This window comes from Piliocolobus tephrosceles, chromosome 15, assembly GCF_002776525.5.
Source record: "Piliocolobus tephrosceles isolate RC106 chromosome 15, ASM277652v3, whole genome shotgun sequence".
Lineage (NCBI taxonomy): Eukaryota > Metazoa > Chordata > Mammalia > Primates > Cercopithecidae > Piliocolobus > Piliocolobus tephrosceles.
Window position 1 is genome coordinate 99,768,741 of NC_045448.1, and position 25,782 is coordinate 99,794,522.

General features: G+C 45.4%; 1 protein-coding gene and 1 long non-coding RNA gene across 2 annotated transcripts in view; one reads left to right on the forward strand and one right to left on the reverse strand.

Annotated features, from left to right (window-relative positions):
• POU3F3 (POU class 3 homeobox 3) overlaps positions 1 to 2,039 on the reverse strand; it is a 5,371-nt gene extending 3,332 nt beyond the window's left edge. The window contains exons 1-4 of the mRNA XM_023211290.1: positions 1,828 to 2,039; positions 501 to 829; positions 239 to 431; positions 47 to 159 (exon numbers count right to left, since the gene is read on the reverse strand). Of these exons, the coding sequence (XP_023067058.1) occupies positions 47 to 159; positions 239 to 431; positions 501 to 829; positions 1,828 to 2,039 (847 nt within the window). The remainder of the gene's footprint in view (positions 1 to 46; positions 160 to 238; positions 432 to 500; positions 830 to 1,827) is intronic.
• A 174-nt stretch (positions 2,040 to 2,213) lies between these two features.
• The window catches only part of LOC111542247, a 46,214-nt gene continuing 22,645 nt past the window's right edge, over positions 2,214 to 25,782 (forward strand). Inside the window, exon 1 of the long non-coding RNA XR_002731492.1 lies at positions 2,214 to 2,287. This is a non-coding gene — a long non-coding RNA (uncharacterized LOC111542247). The remainder of the gene's footprint in view (positions 2,288 to 25,782) is intronic.

The window sequence follows — 25,782 nt, forward strand, 5'->3', positions numbered from 1 at the left end:
CCCCTCCTTCCCCGCCCCCGCCCCGGGCCCCCGCCGGCCCCGCCGCCTTCGCCGCCGCCTCCTCCGCCGCCGCCTCCGCCCCCGCCGCCGCCGCCGCCGCCGCTGTCCCCGGCTGCAGCTACAAGGCCGCTCGGCAGGGCGCGGGGGTCGCCGGCCGGCCTTGGTCACCAGCAGCAGCAGCAGCAGCCGCAGCCGCAGGAGCAGCGCTCTGGGGAGGGGGGCTCGCTTCTCGGGGTGCGCTCCGTGGCCACCCCCTTCAGGGGGGGTCGTGGCCGCCCCCCAGCCCTGGCGCGCTGGGCTCGCTCCAGCGGGGCTCTCCAGGCGGGGCGGGGACCTGCACTCGGGGCGCTCTCCCGGGACGCGCGGGTTCCCGCTCCTCCTCCTGTCCTCGGGCGAGCCCGGACTCTGCCCGGTCGCGGGGCTCCGTCCACCTGCTAAATGAAGGTTTCACGGGAGATAACAAAGAAAGAAGCTGCTCCTTTCTTCCTTAGCCAAATTACCGATGACCAGCAACCGGTCCGCTCCTTCCCTTGTGCGCTCTCTCCTCTCCTCCTCAGGAACACATTTCACTCGTTTTCCCTTAGAGTAGTAAAACTTTTTCGTCCTTGAAGGCGTGGTGCTGCTGGCTGCTCGCAAATGCGGAGAGGGGAGGCTGGCTCCTGCTCTCCCCCTCTGGTCCTCTCGTTTCAAGTTTTGTTCTGTCCTAGGAAAACTTCTTGCGATGGTGCATTTCTCTGAAGTTGCTATTGCCCGAGCTCTTGGTTGCCTCTGAAACAAGAGTCCTTTTTCATTCCCCTCGCAACAGTCACAGTCTGATGCGACATCTTTCCTTTTGGGCAGAAATTAGGAAACATATAACAAGGAAAAAATTGAACAGAAAAAAAAAATGATGTCGAATCGCTCTGTTACCTTGTTGCTGACGGTTGGGGTTGGTGTTTTATTTTTTTCCCAGCAGTTGTCTGGAGAAGGAGGAGGAAGAAGAGTGCATTGGTGGAGGTGGAGGTGTGTGTGTGCATATAGGGGATCGATCCTTGATACACAACAACTCCAGTGGGCACGTTGCACTGCTTGTAGAGTGCACCGACGGCGGGCGCTGGCGCTGGCCGTGCTGGAGCAGAGTTGCAGCAGGAGCTCGCTCTGTGCCCTCGTTCGCGCTCTCTTTCCCTCTCTCACTTTCCCTCTCCCTCCCTCTCTCTCTCTCCCTCTCTCTCGGGCGCCCGCTCTCGCTCCGATCTGACAGTTCGCTCTCTGTCCCTCCCTCTCAGAGCGGGGACTGTCGAATGTTTACCCTCCGCCGCGAGCGCGCACCCACCACCACACTTTCCCAAATACAAGGAAGTCGAGCACCAGGGCCCCCGCTGATTGGCTACCCGCTGGGTGATTGGCAGGCTCGGAATGACGGGCTCAGGACGCGAGGCCCCCCTTCCGGCCGTTCCGATTGGTTGCTTTTTAATTTAGGCAGAGCGTCGTAGAAGCTGGAAATCTGTGGTCCCCCAGCCTCCCTCCCCCTTGCCACTTTCCCCTCCCCGCCCCTCCCCCGCCGCCCCCTCCGCCACATCTTAACTCTTAGTGTCCGGCCCAGACGTTGGCGTTCCCTCGGCGGCTCTGGGTGTTCGCAATAGGTCTGGGCGGGGGGAAGAAAGGGGAGATAAAAGGGAGGGAGGGACGGGAGAGGGGAAGAGAATCAGAAGGAAAACGGAGAGGGAAACATAAAAAATAGCAACCTGCCCACCCCACCTAGTACGCGTCGGGTTGCTCACCCCCTTACCCCCGCCCCGCCAGAGATTTGTAAAGCGCGCGGCACGGATGTACCATTCAAGCTAATACCTATAGACAGATGTGTCCCCAGTGGTTTCAAAGTTTCTTCTTCCCTTCACCAGCCGGCCCCCATCTCTGATCCGCGGGGGTGGGAAGCGGGGGCTCGCATCACCAAGAGCTCGGGTCGTGGCCGCGCTCCTTGGAAATCCGCCATCACAACTTTCCGCAGCCGCTGCGCGCCGGCTGCGGCCCCCTTTGTTTAAGTTCTCGGATGCCTTCATCTGGGAAACCTGCAGCCCAGGACCAGCGCGGTGCCCGCGCGTGCGAGACGGACCGCTCGCTGCCGCCGCTCGCTCGCTCCTCCACCCCCTCTCTCCCTCCTTCGCTCTCCCTCCCTTCCTCCCTCCTCCCTCCTCTGGGATTCGTGCAAGTAGCGTGCGTGCCCTTGTGAGTTTGGAGGGTGCCGGTCAGCGGAGCCGTGCGATGTATTTGAAAAGCAATCAGTCCGACCTTCCCCCATAGATTCATCGTAAGTGTATTCGACCCCAATGGCTTTAGGAATTCCTGCGGTAGCAGAAGCCGGGCGAAAGAACCGGAATCGGCTAGCCGCGCCCTTCTCTGTTCCACCGCTTCCTCGTGTGTGTGTGTGTGTGTGTGTGTGTGTGTGTGTGTGTGTGTGTTATTAGCGGTGGGGGGTTTGCCCGCTCTCTATTCTTAGGCATGGTGGTGCTTTTTTTTTTTTTCCTTTCTGTCTCAGATGGATTTGCGTGGTGGATGGGGCTGGCGGCGACAAACGCTTTCTCAGCTCCAACCCAGCTGAAAGAGTTAAGAGGGACGGGAGGGGGAGTGCACCCGGTGGGCGAGAGAAGCGGGGGTGGGGTGGGGTGGGGGGGGGGGACGCGGCCAAGCGGAAACGCTGCACAGAGGAACCTCAGCGAACCAAGAAAAAAGAGAAAGTGGCAACGAAAACAAGGGCAAATTGAACCCTCCTCGGGGAATTCCAATGAACTAACCCGACTCGGACATTCAATAAATACATGGCTCTTAATGAGCGTGCGTGTGCGTGCACCCCGCACCCCTAGCTGCGGGTGCGCTCGCCTTGCGCCCGCCGCCCCCAGCCAGCGCCTGCATCTGGCAGTCCCGAGCCAGAGCTGCGGCCCAGAACGCAGACGAGGAGCGGCCGCCGGTGCGCTCCGATTAAAATGTGAACGGGCCTGCCCTTCTCTCCCGCTGTATCGTGCCTCTGCCGAGCGCAGTTAAGTGAACTCAGTGAAAGCAGTAGTTCTCCTGCCCAGCCTCAGCCAGGCGGCCCCTGCGTGATCTCAAGATTAACACTAGACGCGTAGAATTTATGTAGGCTCTCGTCCAGCTCCTGCTTGCCGGGTGAGATACCATCGTAGGTAGGTTTTAGCAAAGCCATTATTGCCAAGGTATAGATACCAAAGACGGTGGTAATCAAACCCCAAACAGAATGGATTTTTTTCCTCTGCGTCCCCCAAAGGTTGCTTTTTATATTTATGTATGCGTATATGTATATATAAAAGATGGAACACAGATTTCATTGAATAAATCTGAGATCTCCAGGTGCAGACGTTTGAATAGTCAGTGCCAGCACCCCATGTTTTCCTTTCCTGCCGATTTTGCTTGGATCCGGCTCAAAAACCAAGAGAGTCTCGTGGTTTTGTTTACACTGAATGGGGAGGATAGGAACAGAGCCACGGGGCCGCCTTTCATTAATATACAGTGAGGATTTTGTCTAAATTACTGCTATGAATTTCACAGTACACGCTTTCAAAAGCAGTCTCAGGTGGCCTGATGAAACGTGATAGCGCCTCTGCAAACAGATCCACTTTCTTTCTTTTCAAGGAGGGTGTGTGTGCGCGTATGGGAAGCCCCCCAAAACGTTGTGCTCCTCGATAACAGAAATACACTTCAGTTCCGAGGTCTGTCCCCTTCTTCCTCCCCCCTTTCGTCGTACTTAATTCTCGAATCGCTCCCGGGCCTCTCTCCCCCCTCCACGCTGCCCCACCCCATCCGCCCCCTCCCTTTGCGAGTGTGATTGTTTTGTCTGGAAAAAAAAAATCCAAAGTATATAACAAGGGGAGAACAGTTAGTGCTGATTTTCATTTGCATACATTTTCATATATTTTGGTGAAAATAATAGACTAGTGGAGAGCTGGGCTTCGAGGCGTCAGTGTGAAGGGAAGGCTAAGGACGCATCGGTGCTGGAGAGTTCAGAATATGCCTTCCCCTCCACTCCCAACCCAGTCACCTTATTTGAAAAAAAAATTTAAAAACACATGTTATTTAAAAACCTAACCTTGGAAGTTTGCTGGGTAAGTGTTTTTTCATTTTCTTTCCCTGCTTTCTCTTCTTTTCCCCCTCCTTTTTGGCTTATTTATTTATGTTCTTGTAGGTTTGGGAGCTTATTTTCATTGCTTGGGACAAGAGAGGGTTCACAGAGCAACTGTCTGAAGGAAGGAAGGAAGGAAGGGAAGATGTGTTGGGGGGGGGAGTTAAAAAATCCAACCCTGCTAAAATATTACATAAAAAGATGGACTCAGTCCAAAGCCCCACACAGCAAAAGCCACTTTACTTTGGAGGGGTTGGGGGGAAAATGCTATTCATTGTAATTGTTGATCGTGAAGGTGGGGTGCGGGGGTTGGGGAAGAAATCTTGGAAAAGAAGTGATTATTAAGCATGCAGTATATAAATATTTCTTGATGGGGATTTTTTTTTTCCCCCAGAGAATCAGGACTAGAGGGGAAGAAACCCTATTTCTGTAGCCAGTGGTGATGTCCTGAATTGTGTGTGCCTGCCTGGATTGGGGTGGGGGGACTCATGCTGGGAGCAGGAGGATGGAGTGAGGAGGGGGACTTGGCAAAGGGAAGGCAGAGAGCTGGAGGAGGAGGAAGCCAGGCAGGAAGTCAGGGCACCCCTGGTTAATGCTGTGTCTGGGGAGCAGGCGGGGAGCTGCAGCCTCCCAGCTCGGCAGTGAAAGCCCATCAGAAAGAGGGTGATCAATCAAAACTAACCAGGACATCCCTATACCTCATTCCCAGCGGAGACTGGAGCTTTAGCATCGCAGACTCGATTTCACTTTGTTTTCTATTTTTGACAGCCTCACTTGTCCCCTTCTTGCCACTGTTCCTGGGTTTTGTAAAAATTGAGGGTGCAGTTACTTGCTAGGTGCAGTTAATTAAATAAACATGGCCGGAGGACATAGCTAGGCCAGGTCCAGGCACATTTGAGTGCCTTACCTTAGTGAAAGAGGCCGGATAAAATTTTAAAATCTTCTTGGTTTTGTTCTTTTAAAGGAAGCTGCGTCTGTGATGATGAGGGGGGAGAATCCAATGGCTGGAATTTTATTGCACTTTTTTTACACAGAGCACCTTGCAATTTAGAATTGGTAATTTATTTGGAAACAGTTGATGCCGAATCAATGAAACGGTTTGTAACGAGGGAGGAAGAGGTTTCAGTTGGGGAGGGGGCTAAGAATCGCCAGTTTTCCACTCCTTGTTTACGTGCTTGGCAGCGTTGCTTTTGACTGGGGTTAACTCTGTGTGCTCCATTGGACCAGATGCCATATAGAGCTGCTCCCTGAAGATCATTTGTTTCCTTGATGGGGAACATTTCTGAGCAGAGCATATTGGTTGCCATAGAGAAAGAAATAAAAGGAAGAACACTAGTCACATTAAGCTATATGTTTGTGCACTGGGCTTTAGATAAAAGGACCTTGGTTCAGCCAAAGAGAAGAAGCCAAACTAGAGATTTCTAGTGCCACTAAAACTAGCTTTATTTTGTTTTGGACTTTTACAGTTGAAACATATAAGCTAATTTTATTGGCTGTTGTTAATTTTATATGACACGGTTTACTGAACAAAATAAACTTTGCTCAGGAGTCTCACTATTGGCTCGTCAGCAGGGGGCGCACTGACTCATCTTAGCGAGTACTGAGTAAAATGTAGCTGTTTCAAAAGCAAATCTGCTCTTCCAAACTTGCCAAAGGAACAAATACCCCTACCTTTCTATGCATATTCACAATGAGGAGTGAATTCATTGCATAACACAGGGTTTTAAAATATGAGGACAATGACTTCCCCATCCCCCACCTGCCCATGTCTGTGAAATAGCCCAGAAACAAATACAGTTCAAAAACTATTCCTCCATTTCAGTGAAGTGTATTCTGGGCTGGAAAACAGAAATGAGATGTGAAGGCAAGAATAGTTTTTGAAAATTATTATTAAGGGGATTTAATAGGCTACTTAAGAAGCTACCTTTCAGGGTTTTTTGTTGTTTTTGTTGTTGTTGTTTTAACAGTCGAGAAAACGAAATGCATCCTAAGGTATTATCTGTTTAAATAATGAAAGTTCTTCAACCTGATACATGCTTTGACTTCTAAATGCAACTCTGGGTCCTAGAGATTTAGTCCACTGGCCCAGGATCACTTTTACTCCATTTGATATTTAGTGGCTACTTTCATTCTTGTTACCATTTATGGTTTTAGAAAGATTTTGGATTTATCCTTGAAAGACTTGGCAGGGAAAATAAAATACAAAATAGCCACGGGTTAGAGGTAACTGTGGGCTTGAAACTTTTTAGTGCATTACTTAACCCAGTTGAAGAAAAGTTTCAACAGAGCCACAAGGTTTCTGCCTCAAAGATATTTACACACTGCCAGTGAAGACTAAACTTTATTGTGGTAAAGGATGAAAAAGATACGTGGAAAACTTCCTAAAGTAGTGAAGGGCAGATCCTGACTGGTTCAGAATTAGTCAGTTTGTCGTTAAGAATTTTCCCAAGGAGATTCAGGGAGTGTGACTAGGAAAGGGAAGCCGGGAGTGACTGGAAGTGAGAAGCTGGCTTCCACGGTTCAGTAGCCAAACACACCTGTGAATGTGTCACAGAGCCTGTTAGTAAGGGCCACATTATGTGATGGCTCTCAGGTTCCTGTGCAAGAGGGGAAAAGACACCTTATTCTTTCTAACCCAGCTCCAAGTCAACCGGGTTCCAACCAGAAGTTTTTCTTTGACACTAACTTTAGTAAGTCAGAGTTTGGATCTAAGTGGTGTGTTTTCTAGGAGGGTCAAGAGATTCTGGGAACAGTATAAGCAAAAGGGGCACATTCAAACACATTTTAATCTGTGATTTTCATCCCGAGCTCTCACATTTAGAGTCAGGAAAGGTACTCTCAGGTTTGCGCTAATAAAACAGGGAGAATTGAGAAAACTGTAACTTGAGCCCAAACATTGCTTTCTCTTTGGCTTTTGGGACATTTCAGACAAAAGACTTCTGGGGCAGATCCACATGAAGTGGACGAATGTCTCAAAGCTCTAGCTTACTTTGCATGCCCAGGGCTGCCAAATGCATTTAAAAATTATTAAGGAGAAAGGAAACTTTTCAATTCAGCCAGACATTCTGCAAAAAACATTGGTGAGGCAATCATTATATATATTTAGAGCATAATTTTTGTGTGCCACTTTTCATGAGATCTGTGATTGTCCCTGTCTTGCTGCTACTTACTTTCCTTTTTTTGAAAGTGTAATTAAGCAATAAACAGAAAGATAAAATGCTTGCCCCTCGTGATATCTATAGTCCTAGGTTCCTTAATGTAAAAGAAACAGAAAATAAGAAATCTGGGTAGAGCAACAAGTTAATTTGACAAGAACTAACGTATGATAGAGATGGCTTTAGTATTTTATAACGATTTGAGGGTGGAAGTGATCAAGCTGGGTATGAATTAAGATTCAAAGTGCTGGGCGAAGCTACAGACTTTTAATTGTTGGGGATGGCGAAATTGCTTTTGCCAAATGAGAGAATGAAGAACATTACCTGGGTCAAATGTACAAAACACAAAGTGGGTATTTACTCATTTGTTTCCATTTGAGAATGATAAGGTGCTCTGATATCGCTGCAGTTCAGAAGCACATTTGCCATTAGCATTTACAAATTAAAATGTTAAGCATACTGTCAACCCATACTCTGTGTTATATACAAAGGGGACGGCTCTTCCACAGTAGCTTTTGGGTGGAAAAAAGTATTTGTCGTCTTGGCAGTGGATGAGTTGTTTCTTGGTCTTACTAAGTTTTCTGAAGTATTTCTTCCCCTAATTATTTGTATCATTTTGGTAATGGATTTGTCTGATCTGCAGGAAAGGAGCAAGTACATAGGTTTTTAGGTGGTTTCAAAGAGTAATACATTCGAAGACATTATGATTTTTCACCTGAAAGCAAGAAGCTTTCTTTCTGATACTTACAGGACAGCTTTAAACTACAGGGCATTTCAGATTGTGGGAAATAAACTAAGAAAGCACAGTAAGTTGGTAATCGAGTGAATGCTTTTAAAACAACCCATTTCCAACAGTTTGCCCATTGGAGCTGCATGCGGGCGTGCACCTGACAGGTCTGGTAATGAAAGCTACCAATTGCCAGGGAAGCTGGAGCTGACATAGTGTGATGGACTGTTCCTGCCTGTACCCTCACCACCCTCTCTGCCTCCCTGCTGAGTGCAATGCTCTTCAAATTTAAATTCATAGCGCTAGATAACATACAGCGGGGCTGATTGACCAGAGGTGGTGGTGATGATGATGATGACGATGATGATGATGATGATGATTCATTAACAAAATCTGGTCATTTCTTAGCTAGAAAAATATTCCAAGGTCAGCTTGGTGGGTTTTGTGTGTATTTGTACGTGTGTAAAAACAACATCCAGAAATATTAACTCAGCTTTACCAGAAAAGTGGTTTGATTCTTTGAGGTTGTGGTGGTCCTAAGAGAACTGAACAGCTTTCTCTGTCTTGAGGACACCCCTTACACCAAACATTCCTCATACATTATTATACAGCATCGCCTTTCTGGGTCGAACAGGGTAGTCTGGAGGTGGATAAGAGATTCATATGGCATACATCCCAGAAAACAATTCTTGCACTTTGGCACCTCTGTTTATTATTATTATTATTAGATTTTTTTTGACATTTGAACTTAGCTATTGTCTGAGAAGCTGGGTGCAGATGCAGCATGTCAGGCTGACGGCTGCTCTTTTCGGCATTCCTCTCAAACTATGCTTCTGTGGTCTCTTCTCTCCAGTGAATGCTGAAACACCCAGTTCACCATCTCGCTCCTTCCCCCAGGCCCTAAGACACCCCAGTGCCGGCCCTGGATGGCCAGCCTCAGGGGTGTTTTCAAGAAAATGTGTTTATTGTTGTTTGCCTTGAAAATACAGTGCCGAATGTATTCGTTGATATTTGATACTACGAATACCATGGTTTGCAGTGATACACTTTCAGCCTAAACATATCTGGTAGACGCTTTGGTGGTAGAGCTAAGTGACCTTGCTCACTGTAGCTTCAGGCAGCTTGGAGTTTGTTAGTCTCAAGTTAAAAGTTAAGTGTCTGATGTTGCTTTGAACGCTCACCTCTCTCCCCGAATTTTTGGTAGGGAGCCTGGCGACCCAATAAAGCCCAAGGGAAGGAGCTCAGGCTTACAGTGCCATGTAATACACGTCAAATGTTAATTTAGTATTAAATCAGGGTGCAAAAAGCCTCTAGAAGTCAAGGCATATATTGTTCAAATGGCTGCATTCCCTTCATCTTTAATTCACATCACAAAAACAAACAAGTAAAACTTCACTTGGAAAAACACTGACTATTAAAGTATCCTAAATTCAAAAATACTATGATTATATTGGAGGGGTCTGGCTAGCAATTCCTTTTCAGGGTTAGAAAGTAAGAGGAGAACTTTTCCCAGAAAGGTTTGCTTTGGAGTCTCCAGCGCTGAGGTCCCGATTCCACAGCGGCTGGGTCCTCCTCTCACCCCCCCGCCACCCGTTCCTGTGATTTGTGGGCACCAGAAGCGACTTCTCCCGAATCCCTGGCGATTTTTGGGGCCCCAGGGCTAAGCTCGGCTTCCTTAGATAGCATTCTAACGGCGTTTTATTTTATTTAGTGCACAGTTTGCATAATAAAATTAAAAGGATCCCATTACTCCCCTTTTCTCCCTGAGCACTGCCCAAAAGGTCTTTCAGACTGTTATTTGAACCTCTAGAGCAGCCTTCAGAAGTCAAATTAGCATTGCTTTTCTTTGGGAAAGAAAAATGGAAAGAGGTAAATAGGGCAAAGTGAGAAGCGGGTAAGGTACAAGGAGTGAGGTGGATTAAAAAATGCAGGGAGCGGTGAAGGAGACTGGGGACAGAAAAGGACAAGAGAGGAGATGGGGCAGCGGGAAGGCGAAGAGATAAACGCTGAGTCACCCTAACAGGTCATTGGGTACACAGGAGCGAGATGCCGCAGCCCAGGAAAATCCGGGTGCAAATCGCACCCCATCTTCTGGGCCTCCTTCCCGCCAAGCCGTAGGAGCGCAGGCTTGGAGCTCGGCGCCGCCCGCTTGTCTTTGTCACTGATTCGGTGCGCGGCCGCGGGCTCCCGCGGCGGGCTTTGTTCCGGCGGAGCAGGGCAGGACCCCTCGCACCGCCGCGTCCCCGCCCTCCCAGAGCTGGGGACAGTGGGGGTGGGGACTGCGCGACAGGGACCGGGAACAGAGGAGCAACGGCGGGCGCCTCTGAGCCTGGGATTTCGTTCCTTGGCTCCTGTTCGTAATTGAGCTGTTCTGCCTTCGGGGAGGGGGCCGGGGCTGCGCGGGAGGAGGAAGAGCTGGAAGGGTGGTACCCGCTCTCAGCCCGCAGCAAGGGCGAGGCGCAGCTCTCTGTGCCGGCGTCCCGGGATTTGTATTGCATGCATGTACGCATGCAGGGATGGATGAATGCATGTATGGATGAGGAAAACCGGTGAATTGGGTCCCATGTTCTAGGTTTCCGGTCGAGCTTTTGGCAGCTGCAGGGCGCCTCAGGTCGGTGCCTGGTTAACCCCTAAGATCTGCTCTCGAAGTGTTTGGGGTCGCGCGTGGGCGCTGTGGACGCGCCCCGGGTCGAGGCTGCCCACCGGCCGCGCGCAGATCCCGCCGTGGAGGCCCGCGGCGGGGGGACAAAGGCGGACACCCCGAACAACCAAAGGGCAGGCGCGCACAGGCACCCACGCACCCACGCGCTCTCTCGCCCGGGCCCCTCCCGGTGAGCCCCCGCGGCTGGGAGTCAGGGCTCTGAGCCTGAAAAGTTCACTTCATGTAGACCTTGCTCCCTCCTCTCGCCATTTCATTTAGCAAACAGCGTGTGAACGTGTATCACCCTCTCCCCAGCCACCCCCAAAGGTGTGGGCAGATTGCAAGAGTTACTGCTCTGTTATTGTTTGTCAAATAGGGTCCTTCTCTTGGGAGAGGGTCGAGGGGCATGTGGCGGATCCCGGGCCAGGATTACATTAATCAAAGCATTATTTCCCCAGAGAAGCGGAGCACAAATGAGAGTAAATCCTAATAAAATTGGATCGCGAAGAAATGGAACGCTTTAAGTAATCTGTGCTGCCTGATAAAAATCTCACATTTACAAGATGTGGGTCTTAAAAAAAATCCGCACACGTCTGGCCTCGGCTTGGCTGGTGGGTTCGGGTCAGGGTGGGGGACAGACACTACACGAAGCTCAGTTGAACTTCTGAAGTGAGAAAGAAAGCTGGACACCCATTCGGAGTTTCACAAGCTCAGGTCTGCTCAGGAGGCACCTTCGGCCCTGGGCACCCCTCTGGAGTATTTGCGGAACCCGTGGGTCCGACGGAGTCCCCATCAGTGCCCTGAGAGGTCTGGAACTCTGTTCCTCTGGGAACGTGGTCCCCACTTTCCCCTTCGAACTCTGCTGCAGAACGGGCAACTCCCATGGGTGGGGGCGCAAAGCCCCACCGAGTGGGAAGGCGGACGCGGCCTACCGGCTGGGCAGGGACCAGACACCCCGACGCTGCGCCCGCAGCAGATTCGCGAGTACCCCCCAACCCCGCCCGGGTCTCCACGCTAGGGCCCGCCAGGTCCGCCGGGCCGTTTCCTAGGCAGCCTGGGGTTCCTTCAGCCAGGGGAAGGGTGTGCGTTTGGGATGATTGCCCGGGAAGCCGAGGGCGCTGCTCGCCAGCGAGACTTCTGGTACTTTCGGGCCATCCCAGCAGGGAAGCAAGGCTCTGGATCCATCCGCCTTCGTCCCTCCGGTGGTAGGAAACTTCCCGACGCCTCCCGCGGCTCTGCCAGGAGAGAAGATACAAGCTCCCCCTCCCAACCCCTTAGTAATGACTGAGTTTAGTGAAGCCAGCCCGTCGGGAGGCAAACTCCCCCTGCCGCCCCGAGGCCTCCTCCAGCCGCGGAGACTGGAAAGCGGACTGCGACGCCCCGCCGGCCGTCGTTGGTGACAAGTGTGACAGCACCGTCCCGGTCCTACGGGTGAGCACCAGCCTGAGGGCCCCGCCGACCCTCCAGAGAGGCGCGCAGGGAACCAGTTCCCGTCCGGGTCCTCCTTCCGACCCTTCCTCGCCGGGCGAAGGCGGGCGGCGGAGACCCCGAGGGGCGCCAGCGCGCCGGCGCCCCCTGCAGGCCGGCACTTGGAGAGCCCGCGGGGGCGCTCCCGCCGTGCCGAGGTCCCCGCGCTGGCCGCGTCCGAGGCCGCCGGCGCGCACACGCACAGCTGCCAGCCTGCAGGCTCTCGGTGCCTTTTCCAAACGCGAGTTCCAAACGCGACAGGGAGCGGCAGCGTGGGAGGGGAAGAAGAGAAAGAGGGCCACAGAGGGAGGCGCGGAGCGGGGTGGGGGCAGCCGGCGTCACCCTCTCCCCAACCCCTGCGCGCCGCTTCTCCGGTCCGCCCTGGGCCGTCCCCGCCTGTGCCAGCGGCCGCGCGCCTGGTTCCCGACCCGCGCGCTCCGGAGCCCAGAGGCCGCGCTGCCTCCCCACAGGGGCAGCGACCAGCGCTGGGTACCAGGCTGGGCTGGGCCGGGCTGGGTCGCCTCACCTCCGGTGAGCGCGCCCCGGAGGAGCCGTTTCCCGTGCAGTCTAGAGGGTAGAGCGGCGGGGAGCAGTGTGAGTGTGTGCGCGTGCGAGGACGGGTGTGCGTGTGAGTGCGGTGCGCGCGCAGGGCAGGGCAGGGCAGGACAGGAGGCGCTACAGGATGCTCTGGTGGAAGCATATCCTTTTCAGCCTTGAGATCTAAATCTGCAACCTTAGAGCTGATTACTCTCCCCCAGCCCCCCTCCTCGGTTCTCTCCACAGGCGTTTCCCTCTTTCGCCTGAGTCTTCCCAATCTGATTCCCAAAGAGATCCCCCTTGTGGTCCGGGGATTTTCATGGACACCCTGACCCACGTGAGCCAGGCTGGAAGGGACAATGTTAGCCGAGGGCACGTCCATCATCCAGCCTGCTAGTTAGTCTGGATTTCACGCACCAGGAAGCCACGTTTGGGGACTTGGGTATCTGCTTTCTCTCTGTCTTGGCCTTAAAAATTGCTGCGCAGAGGCTGTTTTTAGTTTTGGAGGGATAGGAAGGAGGTAGGCACCAATTGCAAATCACTTTTGGGGCTTCTCCTTATTTACCTGACCAGTGTTAGCCCTCCTATGCACCTTTCCAACTTACTGGCTTCTTTCCAGTGATGGGAAATTTGAGGGGAGGGGGTTCGAGTAAAGACACTCATACCTTTTCAGTTCTGAAATAATGACTCCCCTTTCCCAGTCTGTGATTTCCATAATTTCATACAAAACAAGGGCTGTCAAGGATCTCTCTATAAGAGAAAAGGCAACTAGCAGAAGAAAACTTGGACCAAATTAAATTCCTCCTTCTTAAAACATTAACCAAGGCCTCCCTCCCTCCCTGGTCCCACCAAGTTTGTCCTGCTCTCAAGGGGAAACAGGACAGAAAAATTCAGAAAAAGGTTAAACATTCATCTCCCTCACTGAGACCATGAACCCAGTTGCCAAAATATATTTTTGATAACCTGAGATTCAGAGGGATTCTAAAAAGAAACAGAGCACATGCTTTTAGTTGCCCCCTTGATACCCTACTGTTTGCATCTAATGATTTTCACGAATTTGGAAATACCTGTGATATGTATTTTTTCTGTCTGGGATTTATTAATATTAGATGGTTTTACTGTCAGCCATAATTCTTTATAGGACCTGTTGTCCCAGAGAAAGGTTCTAAGTAACGTTTAGACACATTCACTAGCTTCTGCCAAAGGCCCTCCCCAGCTAGTGTCTTCACACAATTTCAATCACTGTTTTTCAAAAGATAATTTATAGGCAGGTACATTTTAGCCAAGAATGTTAATGGTAAAATGTGAGTGTTTAACTCGATGAGCTTTTGTTTTTAGAATCAAGGTTTAGCTTTTCTTTGAATTATTTATCGAGCTCTTTGCCCATAGGCCTTCCTAAAAGAAGGGAAAGGTGAAGAGGAGGGGATCACTTTTATTTATTTAAAGCATAAGTTTACATAACATTTTAAAACTAGCCTTTTGGAAAACAGCGAATTACTAAACTATGTCTGTAAACACCCACCTTTGGGACTGTGAAAAGCAAAAAACAAAAAACAACCTAATTACTTTCACAGGAAACAGTACTCAGTTAACTAAAATATTGCATGGCAATCCTTGGAAGCTCCTCCTCCTCCTTAAGTATAGTACAGTTTGGTAATATACTACACATATTTATACATGATGTAAATATACATATGCACAAGGGTAGATGTTTATGTACATAACATAACAAAATATATACATACCCCAACTGAATACATTTGCATATAACATGCCCATGTGTAATATAGCAAACTTCTATGATTAACAATACGTTCTATAACAGATAGTCTTAAAATAAGAAGTGAGTGAATCTTATTCATACTGAAAAAATTTCAAAATTTGTTTTGAAATCTGAATTGTGCTAACTGTAGATGACACCACAGAAATCAGTAAATAATAGGTTCATAGTATTAATATTTTATTCACACCCCCTTTAAAAGTAATATGAACTTAAATAACTTGTTTTACATAAAATAAAATGGACAGCATATTTAAAATATAAACATTCCATCTAAAGCCGAGTACCTATTTTTTTGTCTTTTTTTTTTTTTCACACATTACATACTGTTGTCTTAGAACAAAAATTAAATTTTAGAGGTAATGAAAGAGATCAGTAGTTTTATTTTCTGTTCTATTGTAAAGAAAGTATTTTTAACTAGTTGATCTTATGGTCCTCTATGCATTAAAAGACATTCAGTAATCTAGTGATAATTCAAAATGTAAAAGCAAATTTGAGGCATATATCATATTTGATTTGTATAATATGGGATGCCATGTTACTTATTTGCTTCCTTGAAATGATATTTTGAATCTTTGGATTTTCAGAGGCCTTTTCTGGTTAAAATAAGAACTACAGTTAAAATGAATACATTGGCATTCATTGGCAAGAGTCCAAATGCTCATTTGTTTTAAGAAAATGCAAAGAAATGATATACCAGAATTTTATACTTTAAGTGTTATTTGTCCTAGTTGATAAAGGAATCAAAATGATGAAATTTTGAAGTTTTGTGGAAAACCATGATAAAAGGGGCCCTTTCATGTAATGAGAGTTATTTGTACTGAATTACAAAATATTTTGTTTATTCACGTTTATGTAAATGTATATTTCTTTACAAAAAACATACATGATGTTTATGATGACATTTATTCCTACATTTGATTTATTGCTTGTTGATTTCAGAGAGTATTTAAAAAACTGATGACTCATTGGTGGTGTCTAAATATTAGTGATGAACTTGTGAAAATAGAAATCAGTTTAACCTAACTACTTTTTGAGATTTGTTTCTTAATCTCCTAAAAAGTCTGAGGTTGAATTGATAGAAATACTGCAAGTGAAAATTAAAAAAAAAACAAAAACAAAAACAACTATTACTTGGAAAGAGGTAAAAATATTTTACTGTAGTTGAGGTTTCAGATCAACTGCAAAAGTTAGTCTTCTACGTTATAAAGTTTTATATCTGATGGCGTGAAGTGATTTGAGGAGGCATAGGCTATAAAATAACATAAAAATGCACAACGTTGATTCAAAAATTTGGATGAAGAGTCATTTGCTACAAAATTGTAAAATAATCTTTTCTGTCAACTTAATTAATGAAGTGGGTAAAGGACTATTTTAGTAGACTCAAATTACATATATAGAAAGATTTGTAAGAATAAATACTTTGGCATTCTGTGGCCTAAAAGCAGACAGAACTATAATATAGCAAATAAAACTCCCCAGAATGTAGGCATCCAAGATTCAATTTCATTAAAAATTTTGGCAGTTAAAGAAAAGAAGGAAAAATGCTTATTAAATCAGGGCAACTATAAAATGTTGACAGATCTCAAGTTTCATATCCAACTAGGCTCTTAGAAAACTGCTGGGATATTGGTGGAGTATAAGTTGTTCTGTCAAACCATTTTTCGTAGTTAATTATTTTTTTCAATACCCTCAAATTTAAACTCCAGCTTCATGACTAACCATTTTCTCTGTCTTTTTCTTTCTCTCTTTCTTTCTCTTTCCCTCATTCTTTCTTTCTCTCCATGTGTGTCCCTTCCTCCTTCCCTTCTTTCTTTCCTTTCCCCCACCTCCAAGTGTGTAAGCAGTTGGACAAGGCTATTTAGAAAGGCTTGGAGAGACACTCTAGGGGGATTGGAGGTCCTCAGCCTCAGTGGTTAGACATTATCAATGATACACATCGAGCATACTGAGGTATATGTGTGCCCTCTTAAAACACATTTATTTCCTTTCCTCATGCAAATACCAGTTTCTTTTAAAGAGAAAGGCAGACGATGTCTACTGAAGGCAAAATAGAGAATTGAATTAATCATTTGGATAATCCAGGCATTGTTGCTCTCCCTTCCAGCTGCTAAGAAAAAAAAAAAAAAGACATTGAAATTTGAACAATTTGGACTGGCTACCTATCTGTGATTAAATGCGTAAGATATCAACTAATTCTATAAGCTGTTGCTTGATTCTTCATTCTATCGATGTTAACAGAGATGGATGTGCACACCTGAATGGACCTCCAGTGGAGGTCGTTATATGGGTTAAGAAGACGTTTACCCCAGATCTAAATAAAGGGAGTGGAGGGGCATGACTTGTCAGGTTTTGCTGAGTACATTGACAGAATTTATTAGATAATTTTTCACCTTTCTACTTTGCCCCACGAGAGGAGACAATGCTATATTATGAAATACTTTAAACATATTAAATAGTCCAACTGGGATCACTAAAGTTTATTTACATGTAGCAATGGATTAAAATGTTAGCATTATACATTTATTGAATTAGGATCTTCTTCTCCTTGTGTGCTCTGACTTGGAAACATTTGCTGAACAGATCTCAATGAGTTTTTTAGGGAGGACAAGTTTCTCAGTGTAATTTGGTGGCTTGAAAGATGCAGTCTCTTTACTTTCTGTGGCGGGCAACAGAGAATAAGAAAGGACAAGATTAAAAATTGTAGGTGGTAATTAGGCCCGTTGACTATTTTAAAGTAGTCTTTTTGGTAGAACAAGATAAGATTGAACAACATTTGGATTTAATCTAAAGGACAACAGTAAACAATAATTACAGGCCATTTAAAAATATACCTAGTTGCAAATATGACTTTCGAAAGAGCACCTAGACTTTATACTAATAAACTTTCTTCTTTTCTTGAAAATCTCTGGCAAATTATGTCACTTCATTTTATATTCATCTAATTAAATACGCCGAAGTATTGTTCTAAAACATAAAGCATAAGTATTCCAAGAATAAGTAAAAATGTGTGCTAGATTAAAAAATTTGCTGATTTCATTTTTGCTATAATTTCAAGAGAGAGAATAGCTAAGTGAAACCTGTGGGTTAGTAATGCTTTCTATTTATTTAAAAAGTTGTTTTATTATATTAACAGAAATTATATTTCCAGATTAACCTTAGAAAAAGTATGCTAAATATTTGAAATTTTTAATGATTCCTATTTCTAGATGCACATAAAAATAGAAAACTACTTAATAGCTTTAATGTTTGTTTGTACAGAAATTAAACATATACAAAGATATTAGTGAATAAGTGAATAAAGGATGTTAAACAACTAGGCATTTAGTCCTAAGATTGTATTTTGCTGGTTACAACTATTAGTCATCCTATACTATTTTTTTTTTCATTGAGCCTTAAAAAACTTATACAGTGTGAAGTTGTTCCAGAATCACTAATTATTCTTCACCCCAGACCCTTTTCAATAAAGCGATGCCATCCATGGAAGATTTAAGGCAAAACAGAATAATAGACTTATTATCAGGAATTTCTCTTGGCATAAGTATTTACAAGATTTTCTGAAAAAATAACACCTATAGGGATATTTATTTTGCTTTCCTCCTTCCTCGTTTTAGAGGTAGGGTCTAATTCTCCATGTTGGCCGTTGATCTTGATGGAGGCTGTTGAGAGGTAGCCATGTAATTTCTTTATCTTTCACCTACAAATTACACACATTATTTTGCAGCTCAAAATAAGCATTCCCAATGAGTTGCATTCAGTAAATGTCTTTTCACAGCATTAGTACAGAACTGAGGTACAAAAGAATATTAATCTAATACATTCCAAAATTCAAATACTTGTGATTAATAAGCATTATTATCTATAAATAAGGCCCTAATGATACTTTGGCAGTGTTGTAAACACAAGAATCAGAGGCAATTATTGTCATTATTGTTCGGCAAGTACTTCCCATGAATACCAAATGAGTATTGCTGTCCAGCTACTTGGCAAGTAAGGTTCCTCTAAAGAAACAGATGTTGGCCAATCAGGACTGGCTACTATTCACTGCCCTTAGCTCAAAACTCAGAGTCTTTAAAGAAAAACAACAACAACAAAAAAACCCCAAGACATCCAAAATAGTTGGGATGGGATCTTAAGAAATGCCCTTAATTATAAATATAAAAGCATCTTGAAAATAATGCTCTTTTCCAATACTGACTTTGGTGAACTGGGTACATTAACAGCTATGCGTTAGTCAGAAGCAAAGGTCCCACTTGTGAGGCTCTTAGACCCAGTGTGATGGGACACTTTTGTAGTAAAATCAGTGCACAAGGAGAAATAAGTTGCAGCTGCATACAAACCCCTTCAGAGAGCTTGAGTGTGACCAGGTCTCCATCTTTTTCCCCTTTCCCAGGCCGTACAGAACTCCCTCCTCGGTTAAGCACATTAAACATGACCAGCCCACCAGGCCCAGCTCCAGCTCAGTATTTGGGAGGGGGGAAGCCGCTGTGCAAGTTAAAGAAAGTTCCTCACTCAGAGAGGGCTCCACACAGGCCCCTGGTAGCACATTTGCTTGCACTCTGGGCGCAGGGCCAGTGTGCCAATGAACTGATTTTAGCTTGCTGTCTTAGGAAGGTCAATGGCATTGGGTAACAGCCAAATTGTTTTTTGTGGAGAGGAGAAAAAAAAGTTTTGTATATATTTTCTTCAGGGAGAGGTGCATTAACCATTGAAGATAAAATTGTTTTCTATTTTTAAATTTCCTGAGCCAAGCCTTACGCATTAAGGATGTTACAGTTTTGTACAACGAGGGTTGAGAAAGCAAGGAACGGGTTTCCCAAGGCATTGGAAAAACTTAGAGAAGACAAGGACTGAGGTGGTGGGGTTGGTGGTGATATTTCAAAGAAACAACCGTATTACCAACCATGGCCACTGGTCATCAGTTTCAGCATGGGTGTGTTCTTTATGGAGAATAGGGGTGGAATGCGAAGCTACCTTCTGGAGAGGAATGAGATTGGACTGATTCTACCCCTTTCCCCACCAGAAAACTCTTCACCATCACTTTAGCAGGAACTGAAACATAAGTGATTCCATTATCTTCACAATAAACCAGGAGGGGAACCAGAGGGAGTATTTTCACAGGAGATTTTCACTCAGGTCCCTATGAAAATGTTGTTGATACCCCCCACTTCCCCACACCCTGCCTAGATTTGTCAGCAGGGTGCCGAATTCATGGAGAGGCCCAGGTGGCTGGACTCCACGTGGGTTAGAGCTTGGACCCTGGGCACTGTCTCCTCTTTTCCATTTTGAGCTTCCCTGAATGGGATGGAGGGGGAATTGCCCACCTGAATTCAGCAGATGTACTCACTCTCTGAGCGTAGGGAGAAGAGAAAAAGTGAGTTCTTCTAATTTCCATTTCCAAGCGTAATAACTCAAAGGAGAATTTCTGTAACAACGATGATGACAAAAGTAATAATAATGATAAAATTGTACTAAAGACTTACCACGTACCAGGTATTGAAACACGCCCCTCAGGTTTTATGTTATCCTATTTAAGCTCCTGAAAGCCCTCTGAAAGATCATCTGTATCTAGGTTGATGAGCCCGCTGAGGCCTGTGGGGCTGAGTCACCTGCCCAAGGTGGTGGCACCGGGTTTTGAACTTGAGTCTTGTCTCTTAAACTCTGGGAAACCCTGCTGCTTTCTGCCTTTCTGGGAACCCCCCAAACATTGCCCCTTTAGGGCCTAGTCTGTGCTGGCTTGCAAAGCAGGTCTGTGACATTTGGTGAATGCATCCCCCGCCATCTCCCTAAACACGTCTCCAGTGAAAACAAAGATGGCCAAGGCTCCTAAGGCCTCTTCACACCCCATGACTGCACTCTTTGCCACATCTCCCAGCCCTTCATGAGGATGAGAACAGAATAAGGCTGGACTTAGTAACCTGAAATGATGATTACAATTTGGTTTGGATGCTCCATTTGCAATGAAGCACGGCGCGTTAGGAGAGGGGACTCACAAAGTGCATGTGTGTGTATCTTTAAACTCTCTTGTGCTAAATATAAGTATAGGAGTATGTCTGTTTCTCTGTATATGAACACCCTGGGGAAGAAAACAGCTATTAATGGGAAGTAATGTTCTAACCACGACGTTGACCATTGACTCGGGAGCTTATCCCTGTTTCTGGGCTGCGAGGGACACCCAGTCAGTGCTGAGGGAAGAGCCCAGAGGGCTGGTTTGGCTTTTTTGCTCGTCACTGTGTTCACCTTAGAAGGGGACCGTGTGGATGCCTCACTGAACACAGGCAGGGCCACCATCCATACGTTCTCACTGGCATTGGCATTGTTGGAAAAACAATGAAGCTGTTTCAGGCACACCAAGCATCAATCAGGGCGGCCGGACTCCAAGCCAGGCCCCGCCCCTCGAGAGAAATCTGGGACTCTGGTGACTGCTACTCTGCACATTGACCAGAAAGCAAGCAGAACATGCAAACGCTGGTTCTTGGCAAGAGAACAAATTTGTGCTTTTGATTTGGGCCTGTGAGGACAAATAATCAGCTAGGGAACTCTGAGACACGGGTACTCCACTCATGGCAACAATGACATAAAGTTGGAAAAAACTTCACTAATGATTTTATATGAAGTGAAATCTTCATTGCTGCCGCCGGACCCCAAAGGGCAAAGTGTTATTCGTAAAGGTTGAAGTGAAAAAGTTATTTGGCTTTTAGAAAATGACTTTCACCTAATTAATGAATTAATGTTCTGCCTCATTCCAAAGAAGAATGTGAGGCAGTTTATAAAAATGCAGGTCGGTAAGAAACGAAGTTGGGAAAAGGGAGCCAGCGTCAAGTGAGCGTCCCCTACTGTATGTCTGTAAGGGCCTAAGTGCTTAGAGATATTCCAGAGCCACAGGAAATGACGTGAGATTGAGTTTTGTTTTCTCCAAAGGAAAAAAAAAAGAAGAAAGAAAAATTTTTAAAAAGGTGAACAATAAGGGGTTAATCTATGCTAACTTCTGTCTAAAAAAAGAAAAAAGACACCGTTTTCAAGGTGGACTCTCAATTACATGTTACTTGAAAATGTTTCCTAAACATCTTTGATATCTTTAACCCCAAAGAAAAATGTTTGTAGGGGAATTTGCTACATCGTTTGTACTCACAATAAGAAAGTCAATCTTGAAGTCTGTTGGAATTTTACATTGGAGAAAGGTCTTTATGATATTCTTTGACAACCTTTAATGCTAGCAATTGGCATTTTACTTTCTATACTTACTTCGATACTTTGCAAAATATGGGTCCTGTTCTGCTTCTTCCCAGTAAGTCCCAGGAAATCAATAAATGATACGTTTTACTGCCTCCTCTATTTTTTGTTTAGGTAGTCAAGAGGCAGGTAATACTAAGAGCTCAGAAAGGTTCCTAATATTTAGGGGTATAAAAATTCATGTGTCCTCTGCCACAACCAGCCTAGTGACTTGGTGGCCTCCCATAACCCTCTTGGTTTCAGTTTTCTCATCTGTAAAATAAGAGTGTGGGATTTAGTTGATCTTTAAGTTGCTTTCTAGTCATAAAATTCTGTGTTTTGAATTTTCTGTCATCTAGAGAATCCATTAACGTAAGCATGATTTTTTTTTATATCTGGTTATATTTCAATTGTTATAGAACTTGCATGTAAAGAAGAATACAGGGCATTCCATTATGCAGTGTAAATCAATAAAATGAAAATGTATCCATTGACAACATTTGTATTTTCACCTATTACAGAGCTGTGCCATCTCTTTGAATACAATACACTTTTATGCCCCATTAAAGCATGCTTGACATAGCTTTCAACTGCTTGCAAATGCTGAGAAGTTGAAAAACATAACATTTACAAAAGATACATCTGGTGCATATTTATATGACTTGGAATAAGGAATCATTTAAATACTGCTGAGCCATCTCCATATTAGGAAAAAAGATATTCCATGTCCATATGTGAAATTGGTGATAAAATACATGTAGGTTTAAATTTCTCTTGCACATTTTTTTCGTTGACACATGTTAAAAATATGGAAATATTGATTAGGGATTAAATCATCTATTTGGGTTGTGGGAATTGCTTTTCCTTTGAATTTTATAGATTACTTCATTAAATCTAAGTTCATATGCTGAAGGTGATAAGTTTTCAAAGGGATTAAAAGTAACACTTCATATTTAGAGAAGCTGCTTTTTCAGGTGCAAGAGTTCTTAACCTGGAGATCAGAGACTTCTTTTTTTTTTTTTTTTTTTTGAGACGGAGTCTCGCTCTGGCGCCCAGGCTGGAGTGCAGTGGCCAGATCTCAGCTCACTGCAAGCTCCGCCTCCCGGGTTCACGCCATTCTCCTGCGTCAGCCTCCCGAGTAGCTGGGACTACAGGCGCCGCCACCTCGCCCGGCTAGTTTTTTTGTATTTTTTAGTAGAGACGGGGGTTTCACCGTGTTAGCCAGGATGGTCTCAATCTCCTGACCTCGTGATCCGCCCGTCTCGGCCTCCCAAAGTGCTGGGATTACAGGCTTGAGCCACCGCGCCGGGCCAGAAGATCAGAGACTTCTTAAACATTCAAGGATGGGCATTAGGGTTCTGCGAGCTTCCTGAGTTTATATGGTAGCATTGTATGTATATGTCTATGGACTTTTTTTTTTTTTTCTAGAAAATACCTAACTTACATCAGTATCTCAAAGTGGTTTATGGCCCTAAAACCTGGAGTTACAAGAAATACCTGGGGTTACTCCTGATGTGTTGTTTCACCCGGAAGTACCTAAGCTACCTACCTTCTGTAAGCCTCATCTCTGAACTTCCGTAGATTACCAGTATTAAAAACTGATAATCTCAGTGCGATTCCCAGCTTTAGTATTCTGGAGCTCTGAGTCAGAAATTTACCTTCATCTACCTAAATCCTTAAGCCACCAGTGCCCTCAGCATTTGTTCTTTGGGACTGCGTTTATTTTAAAATTGTTATTGTGGAGGTCCTGGGTGGAGTATGGGAGAGGCTATGCCGAATAGTTGTAGGACTACATATGTATCAAGTTGGGAAAAAAAGCACACCTAAAAATCATACAGCTCTTCTAGAATGCCATGTGTTACGGCATATGAAATATAACTTCTACCCTCTAGCTCACACACACTTTAATTAATGTTATGGGCTGTGCTTTAAACTGAGAGAAGTGAGAAAATCAAGGTTAAGGACGCTCTGTTCTTTACCATGGAGAAGAAAAAGAGACAGCTATGTAAATTAAGGATTTTGTACTTCCTTGTCAATTTCTTATGTCAATTTCTTATCTGAATGATTTCTAAATCAGAAGAATGCTGAAGATCTGTTTTCCCATCAGTTCTGAGCCTGAGGAATTTGGAGCTGAAGTTCTGAGCCAGGAAACAGTCCTGTTTTGAATTCGGAGGCTCTACTGCTGAGCACAGATGCCAGGCTTATAATACATTCCAAAAGGTTCAGCTTGATAATTCAACTCCAGAGGTTAGAGAGAATTCCTCAGAGGGGCAAATGAAGAATAGCAAAGGTGGCCAGGGAATCTCCAGTTATCCTACTGGGAGTGTCAGCACCTCAACAGGCTTTGGTAATGTGGCCAGCCAGGAGGCACCCACCTTTAACAAGTAGAATATTGCTCTGGTGGGCCCTGCAGGCCTCAGGCTATGAGATACTTCTACATTGTCATATATTTGACATGGTGTAGCTCCAACATCTGTAAGGCTTTCTAAGTTTTTCACCTTAGTTATTAGGGTGCCATATAGACCCAACCTCCAATGCTGATATGATCTATTGTGCAAAAATTCTTCGCTTGAGAGATACTAATTGAAAAGATTCTCACCCTTACAATCCTTCATGTCCGTGTGGTAGTTGTGCGTGTGCACTAACTTTACATGCATGCTACAAACTCGGTTCTAACTTCAGAGGTAGGCTCTCACCCCACCTTTCTTTCCTTTTACCTTTCCCCAGATATCTAATTATATTGCAGATTTATCAAAACTCTTTCAGTATAACAAGGAGTGGTACTCAAACAAGGGTTTGAGTTCAAACCCCCAGAGTTTTTTTCAGAAAGAATGGTCTGAAAGGGTCCCATAGGGCTAAGATGTTTGCAGTCATGAACTTTCTATGAAGTCCAACTTAAATCACATACATTATAATTTGTACTGATGAACCTTGGGAGCCTGGGGATGCTGAATTTTTAAAAATTTTTAATCTATTTATTTATTACCAATTTGTATTTCTAATACTTGACAAGACTTTTCATGACCAATTGAAATGATAAAAAAAAAAAAGATTAAGGATTGGAGTACCACAAACCAAATTTCAGTGAGGAAGGAAAGAGAATAAAGAGCTAATATGAGGCTGGATGTGGTGGCTCATGCCTGTAATCCCAGCACTTTGGGAGGCCAAGGCAAGTGGATCACCTGAGGTCAGGAGTTCGAGACCAACCTGGCCAACATAGTGAAACCTGGTCTCTAATAAAAATACAAAAAGTAGCTGGGTGTGGTGGCACGCGCCTGTAGTCCCAGCTACTCAGGAGGCTGAGGCAGGAGAATCACTTGAACCTGGAAGACAGAGGGTGCAGTGAGATGAGATCGTGCCACTGTACTCCAGACTGGGTGACAGACTGAGACTGTCACAAAAAAACCAAACCACACCAAACAAAAAAATCTCGGAGTTTATACATACCTTTTTCTTTTTCTTTTTTTTGAGATGGAGTCTCTCTCACCAGGCTGGAGTGCAGTGGCGCTATCTCGGCTGACTGCATCCTACGCCTCCCAGGTTCAAGTGATTCTCTTGCCTCAGCCTCCTGGGACTACAGGCGACCGCCACCACGCACCGCTAATTTTTGTATTTTTAGTAGAGGCGGGGTTTCACCGTGTTGACCAGGATAGCCTCAATCTCTTGACCTTGTGATCCACCCACCTCGGCCTCCCAAAGCGCTGGGATTACAGGCATGAGCCACCACACCCGGCCAATATGTACCTTTTTTTCCCAGAAGGACCATATTTCTAATGATCCAAAGCCTTGTCAAAACCAGAAATACATCCTGCCCTGAATTTTTCCTTAAGCAGTTCAGTTACCAATCTGCCTCTTACATTATTGACCTTGATGAAAAGATACATTGACTCAACCTGAGGAGGTGGAAGTTCAGAGTAAATTTGGCTAATGATATTGTGTTTTCATCTTTGGTAGGAGAGGCAGTAAAAGAATGCTGACTTTTGATGCCATTTTGTCTCCATTAGGAGAGATGTGAAATGACCTGTCCCATGAGAGCTCTAGATCCTGTGGCTCTTTGTTTCTCTCCAGCTACCCCAGCAGAGTTTCTCCTGTTTGGCAGTCAGCATGAGTGCAGCTCCTCTGTTGCTGGGTAAACTACACTCCGGCTTTCTA